The following is an 18,590-nucleotide window of genomic DNA, read 5'->3' on the forward strand; positions in this document are numbered from 1 at the left end:
AGAAAGTGGAAAGTGGGCAGAGATAGCCCTCTCCAGCAGAGGTGGGTGGTTTGTGGTTGCTTGCTGCCCGCTATGCAACATTCAAGCTGAGGCTTTTCTTACTTGAACAAGGAAGGGAGAACTGGGCTGAACCCATCCCTCTCACTCTTTATGGTCTGCGCAAGCAGCCCAAGCTTTCTTGGCTGCAGAACCAGCATGCGTGTAGAGGGAAGATAACAGTATTAACTGGGGAGCTATGGGGAAAGCCTTCTCAGAACTTATCAGGGAGCTTTCTCCAGCTCGTCTGGTTTTATGTCATGCCCAATCTGTCAGCTGGATAATTGGGAGCCACTTCTTTCCAGGCTGTGGACAACCATCCAGACGGCTGGGGATGTGCTCCTAGACCCAAGCTTCCCATTGCCGAAGCTTCCATCCTCTTTCCTCAGTGCTGAAGGTGTCCTTCTGCTTTCAAATGTTCAATATCCACAGCTGAGCTGTTAACTTCGCCCTGAAGAAGTCAGAAATATATGGCACTGATACAGATTTAGTTTTATTGCTCATTATTTCATTATTGCTCCTTCAAATATAGGAATTCTGAAGTTTAATAGGACAGATTTTGCTCTTTCTTATCAGAACAATGGGGGGGGGGGGGGGGGGAAATCCTTAATGGGATATTGTCAAATTAATTGGGGGAAAAAAAATGCAACCAGAAGTACTCAATCACTGTTGGCAAAGAAACTTATCCAAGGTCCGTGTATAAAACAGAACATTCTACTGAAAAATACTCTGTGATTTTTCTGTAGATACCTTTCTATTTTCATCTTCTCCTAATTCTCCTTTGACTCTGTCTTTTGCAGGTCATGAAAACATACCACATGTATCACGCAGAGAGCATCAGTGCAGAAAGCAAACTGAAGGAGGCAGAGAAGCAAGAAGAAAAACAGATTGGGAGGTCAGGAGACCCTGTTTTTCATATTCGACTAGAAGAACGGCACCAGAGACGGAGCTCTGTGAAAAAGATAGAAAAAATGAAGGAAAAAGTAAATAATCCTTTTGTTTAGCTTCATTTGAAGTAAATTCAGTGCACTTCTGACATTCTTTAGCGTGATATTAGACAGAGAAATCCAGCTGGGAAATATAATTAAAAAAGGTGCACATAATAAACTAGCATTGGGTATAGATAACTTGACAATTGCCCCAGAGAGGGGAATACTGTATTCCTAGTATAATTCTCACTCTATCATTAGTCACGTTGAAACAAAATGCTAAGTTATAATTTTGTGTTACATTTGTTAGATGTATAAAAGTCTGGAAATTAAGATTCTTTCTTATTAATAGGAATGTGTGCTTGAATTGTTACCTTTTTTTTGCATAAATGAAGTAATTCGAATACATTAATATACAATCTCTCCCCTAGCGTCAAGCAAAATACTCTGAAAACAAGCTGAAATCTATTAAGGCCCGCAATGAATACCTGCTCACCCTTGAAGCAACCAATGCTTCCGTTTTCAAGTATTATATTCATGACCTGTCAGATTTAATTGACGTAAGTAACGGCACGTTTGTTTTTATGTTTATTCTGCTCAGGAATAATACTTTTTTCTTTCTCATTTTCAAAGGGAATTCATTAGTCATCTGGGTTGCCTACAATATGCTTATCGTTGATAATATTGTATGGTATAATCAGCAGACTTTCCCTTTAGCTTTGTATTGCACAAAATAAAGTGCCAGTAAGATACTGAACCCATTCCTTTAAAGTTAGAACATTATGTTTTCTCCTCATATGGCAAGAGGAAAATATGACAGGAATAACATGAAAAAGGCCCGCATTTCCGGCTTGTACTGTAGAAGGATTTCTGAGGTGCAAATATTCTTTACAAGATAAGCTTCTAGAATGGGCATCTAATAATGGAGAAGGCATTTCCTCCCTGTCTTCAAAATCATTTAGTTCCATTCATTTAGTCATGCAATCAGGTTTACAGTGCTTTTTATTCTTATTTCATGTAGCTTACAGAACAGACACAATCAGTCCTGTACTCTATACTGTCAACAGAATTCTTCCTGATTTTCAGTAAGTTACTGCTGTGAGAACATCCCAGGAGAGTGAGGTTATACACTGGTGTTGACTTGTACCAGCATTTGGCCTCCAGAACCTGTATTATTGACATTTTCCATAATACAGAGACATGTCAACTTACATGCTTTGTAAGCTGACTATGATAAATTTGGCCCATCTGAAATCCTAGATATTTGAGTATGCTTTCTACTACAACAGTATCATTTGTAATTTACAGTAGTAAACAACATTCTCATACAGTCATTTCTGGTGCAGTGTTCATCTCAAAAATAAGCCAACTAAGCTCTGCATAAATTAATACAGCTTTTGACAAGAGGGGTCGCATTTCTACTGTCTGGAGAAGCAAAGCTTGATAGAGAAGGGGAAAAATGCCTTCTTGAGATGAATGGACTAAAATAGCTGCATACATGTGTTTTATTGTACATTTTCTAAGTACTGGGAGTCAGTTTGCCATTTCTACTGAGGTTTTTTGTAACTTAGAAAATCTTGCCTGATTCTGTTGCAACTTTCTCCTTTTCCCTTTCAGTTTCTTTCCCTGGTTTTGCTTCATTTCTTTCTTGTTTTGTTCCAAGAAATGGCAATGTATCTTTTTTGTGTTTTTAGTAGTTCTCAGTGTCTCTCTCTCAACATCCCTTCTATTCCCCTTTCTTACTCACTGTTGCACGTTTTCTCTCTTGGGATTTCTTCTAGTTTATTCTGCTGTATACTGTCCCTGTCTAACTACACCCATGAACCTGCACATCCTGCTTCACCCACCTGGAGTGCCCAGGCAATGAAGATGTTTACCAGGATCCTGGTAGACAGATGATCAGGACAGAAAACTAAGGACAGGCAGCATACTTGCTAGGGTGCCAGCAAGTGAGAAGATGTCCCTACCTAATGGATGTTTACCTGATACTTCTTAAAGGATGATGGATTTTTAGCCTGTAGTCAGGGCATGTCTGAAAAATGTGAACTTTATGAGTTCTTCTTGACCGCTGGAAGGAAGGAAAGGTCCCTTTCCCCCTCTTCTCTTCAACCCCACCCCTTCTGAACCTGGAAAGATGCTCATTTTGTCGCCTTTCCTGCCTTCCCTTTTGGAGTTCACCTTTCCCAGTGAATGTCTCCAGTGCCTGTTTCTACATGGTCAAAGTGTTCTTGGTTGGAAAGTGCACCTGATTCTTACACATTTCACCAGTGTCCACAGAGGTTGCCATAGCCGTGAAAGCCAAGGGGAGGTACCACAGGCCTGGAGCATCACAAAGAATTGCAAGGGGAGGAGAAGTGAAGCTCCCTGTGCATACATACACGAACACTCTTTGGAGCCAGTTTATGTAAAGATATTTACACAACCATGAAGACTAGAGCTTTCTAACTGGTAGTTTTTAACAGAAATATACATTCTACAATATTTAGTAATGCAGGAAAATAATGCCTACTTTGCATGGCTTTTTCCAAGCCATGGATCAATGTAGACAATAACATTCTTTTGGCAAAATGGCTTTAGAAATTACTTGTCCTTAAAGTATTTAAATGGAAAGTCTAGCTGGCCTTTGCACCACTGTTAAGAGTAGGCTGTAAACACACGCAACCAGAACTTGCTTCAGAGCCAATCTAATCCAGTTGTGAGCTTGTTTAATGAAGTAACTTTGAGACATTCGTATTTAATCAGAATGTTCTGTGAAAGCATTGGTATCTAGACAGAGTGTTTGCTACTTGACAAAGGAAATGCTTTTTGTAAATGCAAAACTCTTGGCAAGATTTTGGGGTTATATCATTGGAATGTGAGATATGCTTCCCACTGGCCATATGTTGCAACAGTACAGACTATCTCATTCTGTAAATCTATTAATGCCATCATGAGATTTGGGGTTTTCAGAGCAGTGGTAGTGATTTCATTCTTTGCCTGTTCTATTTTGTCCCCATCTGCCTGCCTGCCTTTCCGTGCTTCTCTGAACTCTCTCCCTCTCTCTGCCTGTACAGAAGGGGATTACCTTTCCTCTGTATCTGCATTCCAGCTAACATGAAGGGATTTAGATCTCCCCGAGCTGTTGGTATTGCCCATAAATGAAACTGAACGTTTTCCTGTGTTACTGAAAAACATGTCAGATAAAAAGAAGATAAATGTATGAAGGAATGCAGTGAACTGCTCAGTATTTTTTGTAACAAGACTGGGGAGGGTCGTGGGACTGGGTTTCTTTATTTTACTTTTTAAACAAAACAAACCCACACTTTCTCATTTGGTTTCCACTGCATTTTCATTTGTGAGACTCATATGGAAAATCCTAAATTGCAGTTCCTCAGCTGAACTCAGTCTGAACTGTTCAACTCCTTCATTTCATTAACAAAGCTCAGGGCTTCTGACTTAAAATGCTGATGTGCTGTTCATCGTAAGCTCTTGTGATAAAAGCAAGCTAAAAATATTGCTTAAGTCTTAGCTGGATGTTTTAGATGCGTGTGGTGAGTTGAGGGGTGGGACTGACATTTGCAAAGAAGTAGAGAGATAAACAGGATTTGGTACACACGGTGTATTTCTGTGCTCTCTATGTTGTACTAGAGGAATTTGAATATTCTGTTGAATATTTCTTCTCCGCGGAATTTATAGTAGGTTCAAGTGAAGGACAGGGTTAGGTTTTTCTTTATTTGTATCATAAAAAGGTAGTAAAGATTGCTTTTGGCTAAATTAAATAAGCTTTACCTGGTATGTATAACTGTTTTTTAAGATTGCGGGTTTCAGAGAAGCAACAGAGCACACACCCCTGCTAATTTGGCTGTTAGTACCAACATCTGAACGTATGGCACATACTATTACTCATTTACATTATGATTTCCATGTAATTGAGTTTATTAGGTTTATCTGAGTGTAAGAGGAAGACAGGAACCTTTTTTCAGCATCACTGTGCACTCATATAAATGCTAGGAAATATTGATCAAAACAATTTGACTCTAGTTGTGCTGCTGGAATAAATAATATATTCCTGTGTTGGTCTTTCTTAGAGTGGGGTTTCTGAATCTCTACTTGCAGTCTGCATGCTTTGGATGGTTCAGAAGTTAGGAAACATTTAGCTATTATGAACTTAATTTATTCTCTAAAGGTTCTTTGTTAACCATTCATAGAACCAAGTTTAAAACTAGGGTAGAGCGTGTGCAGCTCACATTCTTTATTGCAGAAGTCGTCGTAAATATGACATGTACAGCCAGATCCCTTCGATAAATATTGATGTCTGTGTAACAGGATGATTAAAAACTTAATTATTCAGAGGTTAAGGCTTTTTTATTAATTTCTCTCTCCACTAGCATTAGAATTTTATTATTATTCCTGAAATAAAATGAAGAGCAGCTTGATTGTTGGTTGAAGCTCTGTGCTAAGCACTGCAGTTTGTTTTATTCAAGCATAAATATACTCTGGGGTACAATAAAGACAGTAAATGCTCTTGAGACTGCTTCAGATTTAATTCCAAATAAGAATAAAATGCAAGTTATTAAATTAATTTTTCACACATATCCCAAATGCATCACTCATCTCCTTCCGCTTTGCCCAACAGAAAGTCTTCACGAATCCAGAAATGCAATAAAACTCATCATCTATGACTTCATTCTCTCATTTCTCATCTTCATGTCTTGCTGCACCAACATCTCATCTCTTCAGCCCATAGATTGATAGCCGATCTCATTCGCCATCCAGGCTGTAGCCATGGTGTGCCGATAGCAAACCTCAAAGATTCATATTTATTTTGGCTAACAGTGTGGTTGCTCGCTTGAGCTTCACAAACCTTTCTACAAAGCTACAGGTTTTTCCTGAAAACGATGTGTACATGCATGCACGTGTGTGTGTATCCGCGTACATGTGTACTTTGTCACAGCACCAGAAAGGCTGGTAGGTTTTTCTCCAAACATGGTCACACAGGATGTGATGAGGGCAGCAGTTCAGTTGCAGTGAGTTTATTCATACAAAATCTGTTTTTACTGAAATCATTGAAGCAAAATTCCTAATCCAGGCGTTTTAAATTCCATTCAAAGAACCACTGGTAATAAAGCATTAGTTCAGGTTCTGGATTTAGTTCTTGTTTGCTCAGCTAACACTGTCATTGCAAGAAAATGCCTTAGTCTGGCAGGATATTCTGCTTCACTTGGATTCTTTGTACTGGCTGAGAGGCCATATTTGTTACCCTATTCAGCTGTCACCACCTGGAAAAGGTGACCGTGGTTACTGAGTAGATTAAGGGTTAAACAATGAAGTTCTTGGTACTGTCACAGCATAAAGGCTGCAGTCTTAGCTTCTAGCCTGCAAAAAAAGCTGCATCAGAAACCCACAAAGCTCACTGTAAATCAATAAGATTTCTACTAATACTCAGATTAATCTTCTGGAGCCAAAATTCAGGCTTTAGATGCCTGTAGCTTTATAATACATGGATAGGTGGCTATGCTAAACCTGGTATTTCCCTCTGTTTCTAATTTCCTCTCACTTTAATCTTCTGTGAAGTCTCTCTGAAACTAATGAACATGAAATAAAACAGCTGGCCTGATCTGCTTCCTTATCAGCACTTTTAGCCTGTATTTTTCATCCAAGATAGTGAATTAAATATAAGATCTGACTTGACACAGAACAAGAGAAAAACAAGAGAGAAACAATATTTTGGGGGCTGGAGATCTTTGAAATATGGATGTGCTTTAGTATAAAAGTTGAGTAGCTGTTTTAGTAAGTGTAACACAAATTCCCATTCTACAAATGCAAGAGAGAGAGGCTAACCTGTATATGTTTGATTGAACACGACATCTCTTTTCCATTTTCTTTAAATGGTTCAGCAGCTGTCCCATCCACAGTAACTACCTGGTGTTCTCGCTAGGACTGAAAGCTTAGTCTTTATGGCAGTTTTGTTGTGAATAAAACAGCCCTCTGTTGTTAGATTTCAGAGAGCAGCTTGATCACTAGTCATTACTGCACCAATGCAAAGTGTAAGGGGTTTCTTTCTGTTCTACACACAGGTTTAAGGAGGGTAAATAGGTTCAAAACTCTTTCCTGTGCAGTGTGTGCATCTGCCTGTCTGTCTTCCTCGCTCTCATTTTCTCTCCTTTTTCAAATGGCTAAGAGGAAAGGGGGGGGAACATGACCTCCTGTGAGATTTGGGTTTGGGTTTGTGAGGGGGGTATGCGTATAAGCAGTGCACATACACATATGGTCTACAGTAGACTGGATTCAGATTGCAGGGAAGTATGGTTTTAGGTGGACATCCAAAATGGGTGGCTGGAGCCTGAAGGATGCCCTGAAGCAGTGTGTTCTCTGACTGCACTAGCCAGGCGTTAGCCTCTGACTAGGAGAAATCTCTCTTGTTTGAATAAAGAACATTGCTTTGTATGCAACTGTCAACAGACTGATGTGCCACTATTGAAATGACAGAGATGTTTGTGATCCATTACCTGGAAGCTCACTGAGCAGAAGCTGAGGGTGTTATTTACCATGTGATGTGGGGAAAAAGTTAAGGAAAATATCACTTGATACATTACTGCTGTGACATTCAAAAAATATATTCAGATGTTCCTCTAAAATATTAACTACTCATGAATAATGCAAGCTGAGGAGGTTTAAAATTCAAGAACAAACACAAATTTATGTTCTACCAATTAGGTTTCAATTACATTCCAGTGTTACTCTCACCCCTAGAAAAAAAGACATAAATTACAGCTTTCTTCATTCAGTAACATAATGTACATTGCTGGTTCTGTCAGAGCATGGGAAATAAGGTGTTTGCAGTAAATACATTTTCGCTGTCGAGGAGAGGATGTTAAACCATTCTTGCTGCATCAAAAAGCACCCTAGATGGGTCACTAATGCTAGAGGCAATTGTGGGGGGGTTTGTTTGGGTGACATGGTGAGCCAAAATTGTTTCATTTTTATTTTGCTGCTGGCATTGACTTGAATGATAGAGTTATGTCAGGGTGGGTTTAAATAGATGATCCGAGGCTTACATTTGACAGTAATACTGAAAAGCCCAGTTGTGTGTGGAGACCCAGACCTTCTCTGTGTAAACACAGTGACTGCACATCTGTATCTGATAAATGCAAACATACTGCCATACGTGTACACTTGATCTCTTTCTAAAACTGTCCTTTCATCTTTACAGCAGAATGATACTAAATACTTACTGTCTTCACCCCGGTATTGTATTATAATTTAGAAGATGTTTTGTAAAATACTTAAAAGACAATAATTTCAGGACAGAGAATTGTAGTAATAGTTAGATATTGGGATGGTGTTCCTTTTTAATTTGTTTCCTTTTTCCTTTATTGTGTTTTTAGTGTTGTGACCTTGGATACCACGCTAGTCTTAACAGAGCCCTAAGAACATACCTTTCTGCAGAGTATAACCTTGAAACTTCCAGGCATGAGGGCCTAGACATCATTGAAAATGCAGTTGACAGCTTGGAGCCACGAAGTGACAAGCAGAGATTCATGGAAATGTACCCTACTGCTTTTTGTCCACCAATGAAATTTGAGTTCCAGTCTCATATGGGTGATGAGGTCTGTATACTGACACGTATCCCCACCATGACTGTTCCTGTTTCTATGTAGCAAATAGAGAATTTATCCCTTTTTACACAGTTCAATAAGAGCATTGCATCAGCAATGCATCAGCAATAACATTTTGCAAGTGCAAAAGCAAGTGCATCAGCAATAACATTTTGCAAAATTGACAGCAGTGTTCTGAGTTTCCTTGGAGTTCTTAAGTAAAAACTGTTGTATGTTATTATGTCTGTATTGCTCATAATGTCATTGCTGTGAATTTACTGGCCAACCTGTGTTCAGCCCAGCATCGGTGTAAATACTGGTTTTAGGTCTTCGCTACTTACCTCACCCATAATAGAGTTTGTGGGTGTTATTTGAGAGCAGCTGCTCCAACCTGTGTTCTCTGAAATGCAGCTGTTTCCCCTTCTTCTTCCCCATTTTATTATCTGAAGAGTTCAAGGGTACATTGTACCCCAGCTCTGCCCTGTTCTGCTACACCAAAGGGCAGTAGCAAAGCAGAATGCAGTATCACCTGCACATCTTTTATCCGAAGGCAACTCCAGGGTTTGCATTTCTGTGTGATAAGAGAAGCAACACAAAACAGCCGTAGAACAAGGCTGTGCTCTGTAGTCATAAGATGCGGTACGTAGTTCCGCGCCTTGTAACACATGAATACTTTCAATTTAGATGGACACATTTTATTGCATGCTTTATTCAGTTTTAATAGATTTAGTAGGAATTCGCCTGGTTTTAAGGAGAGCAACCAGAGACTATTGACCAGTTTTTTAATTCCTTGCATCTTATAGCTCTTCTTGATTCTTTGTTAGGTTTGTCAGGTCACTGCCCAGCAACCTGTGCAAGCAGAGCTTATGCTTAGGTATCAGCAACTGCAGTCACGATTGGCCACACTGAAAATCGAAAATGAGGAGGTAAGATCTGTGTCTACAAGGGATATGCATCGTACACCATTTTCAGGAAGGTGCTAACCTTGTCAAAAGCTTGCAAATATCTTGAAATGGCCTCAATCTGTATGAGCTATTTTGATTTTTAAAATCAAATACTGGTAAATATGCTAAGGTAGATCCTTGTCTGCTTTGTAGAGGTTTGAGGACTTCATCCTTTACCTGTCCATACATTCCCGTTACTAAGTTCTGTGTTTTGCAGATGTTTCAGAGTAAATGCATTTTTAAAGTTTTGTGGCAGAAAGCCACCATGTAACAGTTACTGTCGTTTGTGACCACCCTCTGTACAGTCCTCAAATTGCTACTACTGTAGTACAGAGGAATTTGACTGTCTTTTGTGGTAGCTGAGTCAAAATCTCTTGTGCTCTCAGCTACAGCTATTTCTAGACTGGAATACTGTATGGCTGTGACAGGAATAGCTCACCTAGTAAAATAAAATGCCTCTTTTTGTAATAGACAGAAAAGCTGTGCTGTTCTCTTTCCCCTGCTCTGGCAGCAGAGAGAGAGTGGCCTCCCAATGGGTCTAAATTACACTTTGTTAGAGGCCCTTAGTTTAAACAAGAATCTATTCCTAGATTAAAACATAGGGATCATTTAATTTCTTGGTGTGGTTTACTGATAAGTTTTCAGCATTCCGTTTTTTCTCATTCTATGTTATATACTGAATGGCTAGAACTAAGTGTTAACATCCATGAAACATGACTTAAAAAAACCCACTTGAATTCAGATAGTATCTCAAGGTAACAAAAGGTAGGGGAAAGGTTGTTTCTTTCAGTAAAGTGCCAGGGACATAGGGAGATATAAATCATGTAGGCAGGCATGGATAGGATATTTGCCTAACTTTAGATGCTTGCAGAAGTGAGCATGATTTGGTTAAGCTGACTTTTACTAGAGACTCTTTTGAAGCAGAACTGGGAGATATATCACATCCTTGTGAATCTTGCCTGTTACTTTATTGCATTGCACTGCATTCCCTGTTCCGTGGCCTCCATGCCCTGGTTCTCACTATGGCTGATGGTGCTCCATAGCTCATAGGAAGTGCTGTAAAAGTGGTGTAAACTGTTCTTTCTGCAGGCCCCCTCCTCCAGCTATGTATTCCACTTCTGCAGTTTAAACATCACTGTGCTTTACCATAGCAGTCATGTCGCAGGTTTTTACCTTGGAAGAACACGTTGTTCTGGGAGCCAGATCCCTGGATGTACATACTCAATCTAACACATTGACCGCACTTAGGAGAGCTGACCCTTCAGAGCATTGAATCATTTCTCTTGCCTCCCAGATTAGGCACCATAATCAAATCATGTCACATTTCAATTCTAATTGCAGGAAACAAATGCTAGAAAGTACTGTACTTTCAACATGAGTACATCCATGTTTGGGGATTGGATCATGGGAAAGCAGAGAACTAGACAGGAAACATAATCATGTCATTCTTCTGTTGTACACTGTCTGTTATGGTACACCTAATTTTTCACATTCACACACCAGTTTGTTTGGGGGAGTGTGTCAGAGAATTATTTAGAGTAATGAGCTTCCCTACTAAGCTGTTCTGATATAAATTTACCTTGCATTTGGCAAACTGTGCTTTTTAATGGCAGGTTAAGAAAACAACAGAGGCTACCCTGCAGACAATACAAGACATGGTCACCATTGAAGATTATGATGTGTCAGAGTGTTTCCAGCACAGTCGCTCAACGGAGTCTGTCAAATCAACAGTCTCTGAGACGTACCTGAGTAAGCCCAGCATTGCAAAAAGAAGAGCTAACCAGCAGGAAACAGAGCAATTCTATTTCATGGTACGTTGGTTACTTCCTCATTCATATGACGCTGACCGAATGCATGAAGTAAGCGTTAAGTAGAAGTTCCTGGAACTTATGTGCCGTACATAGTAATAGATTGATCTGCATCTCTACAGAAATTCAGAGAATATCTGGAAGGCAGTAATCTGATCACAAAACTTCAAGCAAAACATGACTTGCTGCAAAGGACGCTTGGAGAAGGTAAATATACACAATAAACTGAAAAGTGATTCCAGAATATACAATGAACCCCTGAAATGCCAGAGGTGTGCAGGAAAAATATTGCAGAACTTAAAGCTTAATTGTGCAGTAAGCATAGATTTGATTTTTATCAGTCATGGTTTTGGTATAGTGCTAAGAGTAGACACTATAAATTGATTTTATTGCTTCAACAGATATTTATTTCCACTGCATAGATGTTTAAACAAGTGATTATATTTTGGAGTGGAACTGTGAATGGAAAATCTGGTGTCTGAAAGGAGAGCTGACATAGTGCAGCATGGTTTGAGAGCTGTGACAAATGTGCTATTTCTACTTCCTAATGATTTCTGTTGACTTGAGGGTTTTTTAAGAGTTGGGCAAGAGCAATATTTTTTAAGCATACAAAATTATCCATGGTGCATCTCTTACAGTGCACTCACTGATGCAACATTTCTGACACATGGACATGAATGTCCTTTGTGCAGTCGATCAGCTTAATGATGCATTTATGAAAGGTACATGGTGAAATCCTGACCTCACTGATTTCAGCAGTGAGATTCTTAGGGACTTAATTTAATATTGGGTTTCTAGAAAGTGTTTGCATGTCGTGAACTGGAATGAATGAAAACTCCATGAATAGATCTGCGTCTGTTGATTGTCATTATTGCATATAAAATTACCTTATTACAATACAATAGCCCAAGTTATGTTAGCAGAGAATTATCCACTGTCCTGAGCACTCTCCACAGTTTTTGAAAATACATCTTAAAATATACACCAACTCATCAGATGTCCATGATTAAATGAAGTGAAGCTGAATTAGGGCAGTAATGAATCAGACACTATGCTCAGCTCCAGCCCTCCCAACAGGAACTTCCTCATGGACTCAAAAGAAAAGGAGAATCACACTGCAAGCCTTGAGAACTACACAGAGTGTTACAGACTTGAGAGGAAGTGCATTACACTGCAAAGAGTAAAATCCCTCTCCTGAAGGTTGAAGACTGTAATTCAAAGATCAGAGTCCACAAAGGAAACTTGCTCTCTAAAGAGTGACTCTAAAGGACGTGTCCATTTATTTTCATTGGACTATGAAGTGTCTGTTGTTAATCGGATCTCTTCTTGCTTTTAATATAAAAGCAGATCCACAAATTCAGTTGTGGACGTGCCTATTAACAGTTCAGTGGCTGTGACCCAAAGCCCTTGTCCAGGGAGTGACTGAGGCTGGGGGGTAGGAAATAAACAGCATTTTCTTGCAAGGCTGGATGGTAGAAGATGGTAGCTGGTTTTAGACAACTAACTACATGGGATTTTTGATTTAATAGGATTTTCATTTAATGTGTGCATTGAACAGTTTATTCACACACAACAATGTGCAGCTGATCTTAGTCAGAAGAGGACAATTTTCCTCCAAAGACTCACAGAAAATGTATTTGGAAAACTTAAGTGTATGTTTGTTATTTGGAAGCCTGGTAAAATGCATGATCATCTCCTGAAGGGAGAAGGATGCATGTTGGAAAGAAATAAGGAAAATACAGTATGAAAGAAAATCCAAGGAAAAGCTTCTCAGCAGGGTGACCTACGTGATAAACTACTGATAGGCTCTGGGCTGTTCTGCCTTACTCAGGCATGCTTGGACCGTTCTGTTTGAGGGGTTCCCTTCAGCCCACCAGCTGTAACCCCAAGTAGTTAATCTGTGTTGCCCACAGTGGTTTTGCACGTAGTTGTTGTCACATCATCATAGCATAGCACATACAAATAGTACCCAAAATGTACATTCAAAGCTGATAGTTTGAGCAAAAGCCATCATTCTTACAGGTTAAAATGTCCAAGTACCCCCTTCTATTGGGGTATGTCTTGCATTAAAATGCCCATGCCTGGGAAGGAGGAGCTGGATTCTGTACATTCCTTGAATAAGGGTGATTGAAAGGATATAATTACAGTGGAATTATGAACATTATTGATGTAGCTAGTGTAGAAATTAATCTGTAGGAAGTGAACTGCTCTTCTGCTCCACTCTAGCTGCCTTTTCTGGAACCTTTCATGTCAGCAAGACAGTAGGCCAATAACCCAGGGTACTATGCTAAGTAATGCAGGGGAGAATGGGGAAGAGGGAAAGGATTGTCTGAAGTGTAAGTTCTCCTTTGGCACCCTCTCTTGCTTTTATTTAAATATGTACAATTTTAGGATGTAGGCTGAATAAATCCAGATTTCCATCTGGTGTCCAGAGCACTGACAGTGTCTGGCTTCTGTTCCAGTTCCTCACCAGCCTACTACAGTCTGTTGCTGTTTATGGACACAGCAGATAGATATTCATGATCTGCACAAGGGAGGTAGATGAAATGCTCTGTGCTGAGTCTGCATCTACAAATTTGGAAAAGTAAATGAGAAATACTCAGATTGATGCTAAACATAGGAAGCTCGCTGATACTCGTATTAATTCAGACCCAAGGCTCCTCTATGAACAAAGCAGAGGGAAATGCAAGACAGAGAACAAGCAGTTGTGAAAGAAATTGCCCCTGTGTCCCAGATAGGTTTTTGTCCTGATCTGTTAAATATCAGAGATGTGTTTAAAATCCCACAGGTGTTGGATTTGTGACATCTTTTTTTTTTATTAGTTTCTATTATCAAGATTCTTAAACTCAATGGACTGCCCTCAGTTATACGAGTAGGGAGAAGTCCTAGCTTACTCTTTTTCTGTCACAGGTTATTTTACATACTCTTATTTCATCCCTCTTTTCCACCTCTCTAAAACAGGTGCCAGCAATCTTTACATGTCTTATTAATGCCAGAGATTTTGCCCAGAGTTTATTCTTTGTGCCACCTTCTATGGATTTCCACTTTTCTGGTTCTGGAAACTGTATATTCAGATTAGGGTTTTCAGTATTTCAGGTGCAGCTGGACATTGACACATACTGTTACGTTTTGCATACCACTGTTTTTCATTCTCTCAGCAGTGTGACAAGCTTTCAAATTGAGTGGTGTACTTAGACCTAACACAAGTGATGCTAAGGGGGGTTTTCGTGGTCACTATAATTATCTGTAGTTTTGTTAGCTGCATAGGTGTTTAATTCTTTCTTCCCTAATAACTTACTTGAACCTGTTATACTGCATTTCATTTGCCACTGTGTGTCTTGTTCCTTAACATGGTTAAACCCCTTTGAAGGGCTTCACAGTTTTGTCAGGACTTGATACAAAAGTATTTCAATCATCTGCACAGTATTCTGCCTCCTGTGATCTCCCCAGGACATCAGTAAATGTATTGTGTATTCCTTAAATGCCAAATGGGAAGACTTGAGTAAATGACTGTTACACTCTTGGCATGATGAAAAAAAAAAAAAGAAAAAAAAGACCATTTAATTTGACTCAGTTTCCCTTTTCTTCACTAGTTTTTGATCAATGAGGATATTTTGCCACTTAGTCCATGGCTGTTTAGTTGCTCCAGTTGCCTCTTGTGAAGAAACTTATCAGGCGCCTTTGAAAGTCTTAAGTAAATTAATTCAACTGATTCTCCTTTATGCAACTGACATGTTCAAAGAGTTCAAATAAATTAACAGGGCACAGTCCCCTTTGGGAAAAGTGGGCTGGTTGGAACTTGCCATACCATGGTGTTCATACTGTTTCATTGTTTTGCTTTTCCTTGTCGTGAGCTGACATGGTGCACATGCCTGACTTAGTGGTCTGTTGCTCTGCAAAGGCTACGCAGGAACCTTCCTGGCATGCAGGGTTTGTTTCTTTACAGTTCTCTGCAGTTCTCTGTGGTGTTTCCCAGTGGTAGTGTTGTATTTTTTTTCCTGCAATACACAGACAAAAGAGAGGAAGGAGTCTGTCAATCGCAAGCCGTTGGTGTCTAGAGCTCTGCATTTCCAGCACTGAGCAGGTTTAGGCACAAGGGGAGATGTAATCCAACCTTGGCGCAGCTCTGTTTCCATACTTTCCATACTTTTTAGCCACTAAAATACTTGAGCACAAACAATAGACACTGTTTGGATTTCTACTTCAAATTATTTACAATATTAAGTGACTTTAATATATGGTCAGGCTTCTTAAAAGTTGTTCCATAACATGGGTTGTGTTTGTATTTTGAATGTAACTGTGGAGATGGTAGAAAACTGCACTGCCCTGTTTGGTGTATAATTATATATCTTTTGCTGGTAACATGAAAGTTAGGGTTAAAAGTAACTTGCAAGAATAATTGAGATTTAAAAACCTGAAACCTGCAAATGATTGGTTTGTGTTTCTTAAACTTTTCTAGGTCACAGGGCAGAATACATGACAACAAGGTAAGATGTCTTCATTTGACTTGATATAGAGTTACAAGTGTAATAAAATCTTAGAAATGACAAATTTTAGAACAACTTCATAAGGGCACACATCATCCATTTTGTGGCTGCTGTTCCATAAACTGTGTACAGGCCCTGTGTGTTTTAACAGTCAGCATTTCTGTTTCGGCATGCTGTTCATTAAGACTGTTCATCTTCCTCATTTTTGTGAGCTGCTTAGGCCAGGGTCAAGGGTGGGCAAAGCTGGGAGATCCTTAAAAGTATTTGTGAATCACACATCAAATTTAGAAGTTGCAGGAGGCTTTTTGGTGCTAGAAAAGAAGTATTTTCCAGTTGCTAGAGATACCTTGCCTCTCATGGTTTGTAATTCACTTTGTCAGGGTACATAGTTCAGAAGAACCTAATACAGAGATGAATTTAGGGGATACGCTGCATCTTTGTTAACATAGCTCTGGACAGGAATACCTGCCCTCCCCAGCATCCATATGTTCAGTACTTAAATGTGTCTATATATTCACAGAAGGAAAAGGGATACAGTGTTAGATCTCCCTGTTTTATATAGCATATACATTTTCATTTGTGTAATGCCAGACCTGTAACTTGCCTCCAGACACAAACAGAGAGGAGCACTGCAGCCCCCAGGACTGTGGGGGGCAATGGCAACTGAATTTGCAGCTGCCACTTGTGTGTGCTATAGAATCATAGAATGGTCAGGGTTGGAAAGGACCTGAAGATCATCAAGTTCCAACCCCCCTGCCATGGGTAGGGACACCTCACACCAAACCATGGCACCCGAGGCTCTGTCCAACCTGGCCTTGAGCACCGCCAGGGATGGAGCATTCACAACTTCCTTGGGCAACCCATTCCAGTGCCTCACCATCCCCACAGTAAAGAACTTCCTCCTTATATCCAATCTAAACTTCCCCTGTTTAAGTCTGAACCCATTACCCTTTGTCCTGTTACTACAGTCCCTAGTGAAGAGTCCCTCTCCAGCATCCCTATAGCCCCCCTTCAGATACTGGAAGGCTGCTATGAGGTCTCCACGCAGCCTTCTCTTCTCCAGGCTGAACAGCCCCAACTTTCTCAGCCTGTCTCCATACCAGAAGTGCTCCAGTCCCCTGATCATCCTCGTGGCCCTCCTCTGGACTTGTTCCAACAGTTCCATGTCCTTTTTATGTTGAGGACACCAGAACTGCACACACTGCTCCAAGTGAGGTCTCACAAGAGCAGAGTAGAGGGCCAGGATCACCTCCCTCAACCTGTTGGACACGTTTCTTTTGGTGCAGTCCTATCACTGCTGTAGGCACCATGCTTCTGTGGATGGTGCTGGTGACAGCAGGAACATCCAGACCAGCTTTCCTGGTCTTACTCTTCCCTTTCCATGAAATGCATCCTTGCTCAGTGCCTTCTCTTCCTCCTTCTTGCTTCCTGGATGGAATGGCCTTGCCACCACGCCTCATCTTTGACTTAAATAAATAAATAGAAAAAATCTTGCCCTCCAGATAAGAAGTTTGAATCTGGCTCTGACTCCGCCTTTGCTGGATCACTTCGTTTTGTATAATTTCTTCTGCCTGGTCCCCATATTCCTGGAGATATCTGCACAGACTTCAGATTAGCCTTTCTCCCACTACTCCATGGTCTATTTTAGCTCTGTGAAGTTGGACTTACTCACTTCCTTTCCTTACATAACCCCAGCTAAAAAGCAGTAACAAATCAGAGCATCCTTCCAAATTGCTGACGTTAATTGTGAGACCTGTGGCTTAAACTCTGCCCCCAGATGCTACCAGGCATGCGTGGAAGCCAGTAAGCTTAAGTTTATGTCTAATGAAGAAAATTTTCTTTCTTGACTCCAAAGCAGGTGACTCCTCAGGCTCACATCATCCTAAATTCCCTGCTGTAGAAGCAACTGAAAGAACATGATGGATTTAGGCAATGATTTCACCTTAGTAAAATGGGGGAGCAGCTTGAAGCCATCTTACCTCCTATCTTCTCACAGCTGGTCACTGTGAGAAAGAAACACTCAGGGAATAGGGCTTGCCTCAGCACCAATTCCCCCACTTCAGCTGGAACCTGCCCAGTTAAGTTTCCACACTGTAAAACGTGCAAATGGAAACGTTCTTTGAGGTGAAAGTTAAATTGTACAAGGGAAGAGCATATCTTTAGAGATTATTCTAAAATAGCAGGTAGTACCCAAACAGACCAAAGTCCCCCTCTTCAATATTCTGTGCATTGCTGGTCCTCACTGGTTCCACTGAAACATTCCAATTTTTGCTCATTCCTGAAAGACATGTAGAAACATTGAACTGCTGGTGCAGGGAACTAGGGAAGCCGTTGGCATGCAGCTGTTGGCATGACATTAACAAAATAGGTTGTGACCTGGAAGACAGTACTTATTTCCTGTAATCTCAGTTGTAGCCATCACATGTATAACACTGGGTAAACGTTCGCAGCCCAAAGTTTTGTGTGTTCTTACTTTTCTGGGGTTTTTTGCTTTATGCTGCTTTTTTTGAGTCGTTTTATATTCTTTTCATTCCTTTAGCTAATTTGCAAGGTGTTTCTTTTCTTGTGTGAAGATGCTGATGGCTGGATGTGGAAGGCTAAAGCTGTTCAACCTTCCTGGCTCCAGTTGAAAATGCAGATGGTTTGGCTTTGAAGCATTTTAGGAGTGTGCTCTGCATTTTTAATTTGCATTTGAAGCTTCTCCAGCATGAAGCAACTTCTCTGCTTGATAAGAGGTGCTTCGAGTGGCCTGTGTTCTGCTGCAGCTGGCAGGATGAATTCCAGTGCTTGCTGCACATTTCATGCATGA

The 18,590-nt window shown here is 40.3% G+C and overlaps 1 protein-coding gene across 5 annotated transcripts in view; it reads left to right on the plus strand.

Moving 5' to 3' along the window:
• Window positions 1-18,590, plus strand: part of SRGAP1 (SLIT-ROBO Rho GTPase activating protein 1) — a 141,264-nt gene that overhangs the window by 89,860 nt on the left and 32,814 nt on the right. For all 5 annotated transcript variants that reach the window (XR_009745971.1, XR_009745972.1, XM_061467841.1 and 2 more), the window contains exons 5-11: window positions 837-1,019; window positions 1,397-1,525; window positions 8,333-8,554; window positions 9,367-9,468; window positions 11,100-11,297; window positions 11,417-11,501; window positions 15,754-15,781. Coding sequence is in view for 3 of the 5 variants with exons in the window: in XM_061467841.1 (XP_061323825.1) it covers window positions 837-1,019; window positions 1,397-1,525; window positions 8,333-8,554; window positions 9,367-9,468; window positions 11,100-11,297; window positions 11,417-11,501; window positions 15,754-15,781 (947 nt within the window). In the remaining 2 variants the exon portion in view is untranslated. The remainder of the gene's footprint in view (window positions 1-836; window positions 1,020-1,396; window positions 1,526-8,332; window positions 8,555-9,366; window positions 9,469-11,099; window positions 11,298-11,416; window positions 11,502-15,753; window positions 15,782-18,590) is intronic.

Source organism: Pezoporus flaviventris, unplaced genomic scaffold (assembly GCF_033815535.1).
Source record: "Pezoporus flaviventris isolate CSIRO_AGI_PZ_B2104156 unplaced genomic scaffold, CSIRO_AGI_Pfla_v1 ptg000045l, whole genome shotgun sequence".
NCBI classification, from domain to species: domain Eukaryota; kingdom Metazoa; phylum Chordata; class Aves; order Psittaciformes; family Psittacidae; genus Pezoporus; species Pezoporus flaviventris.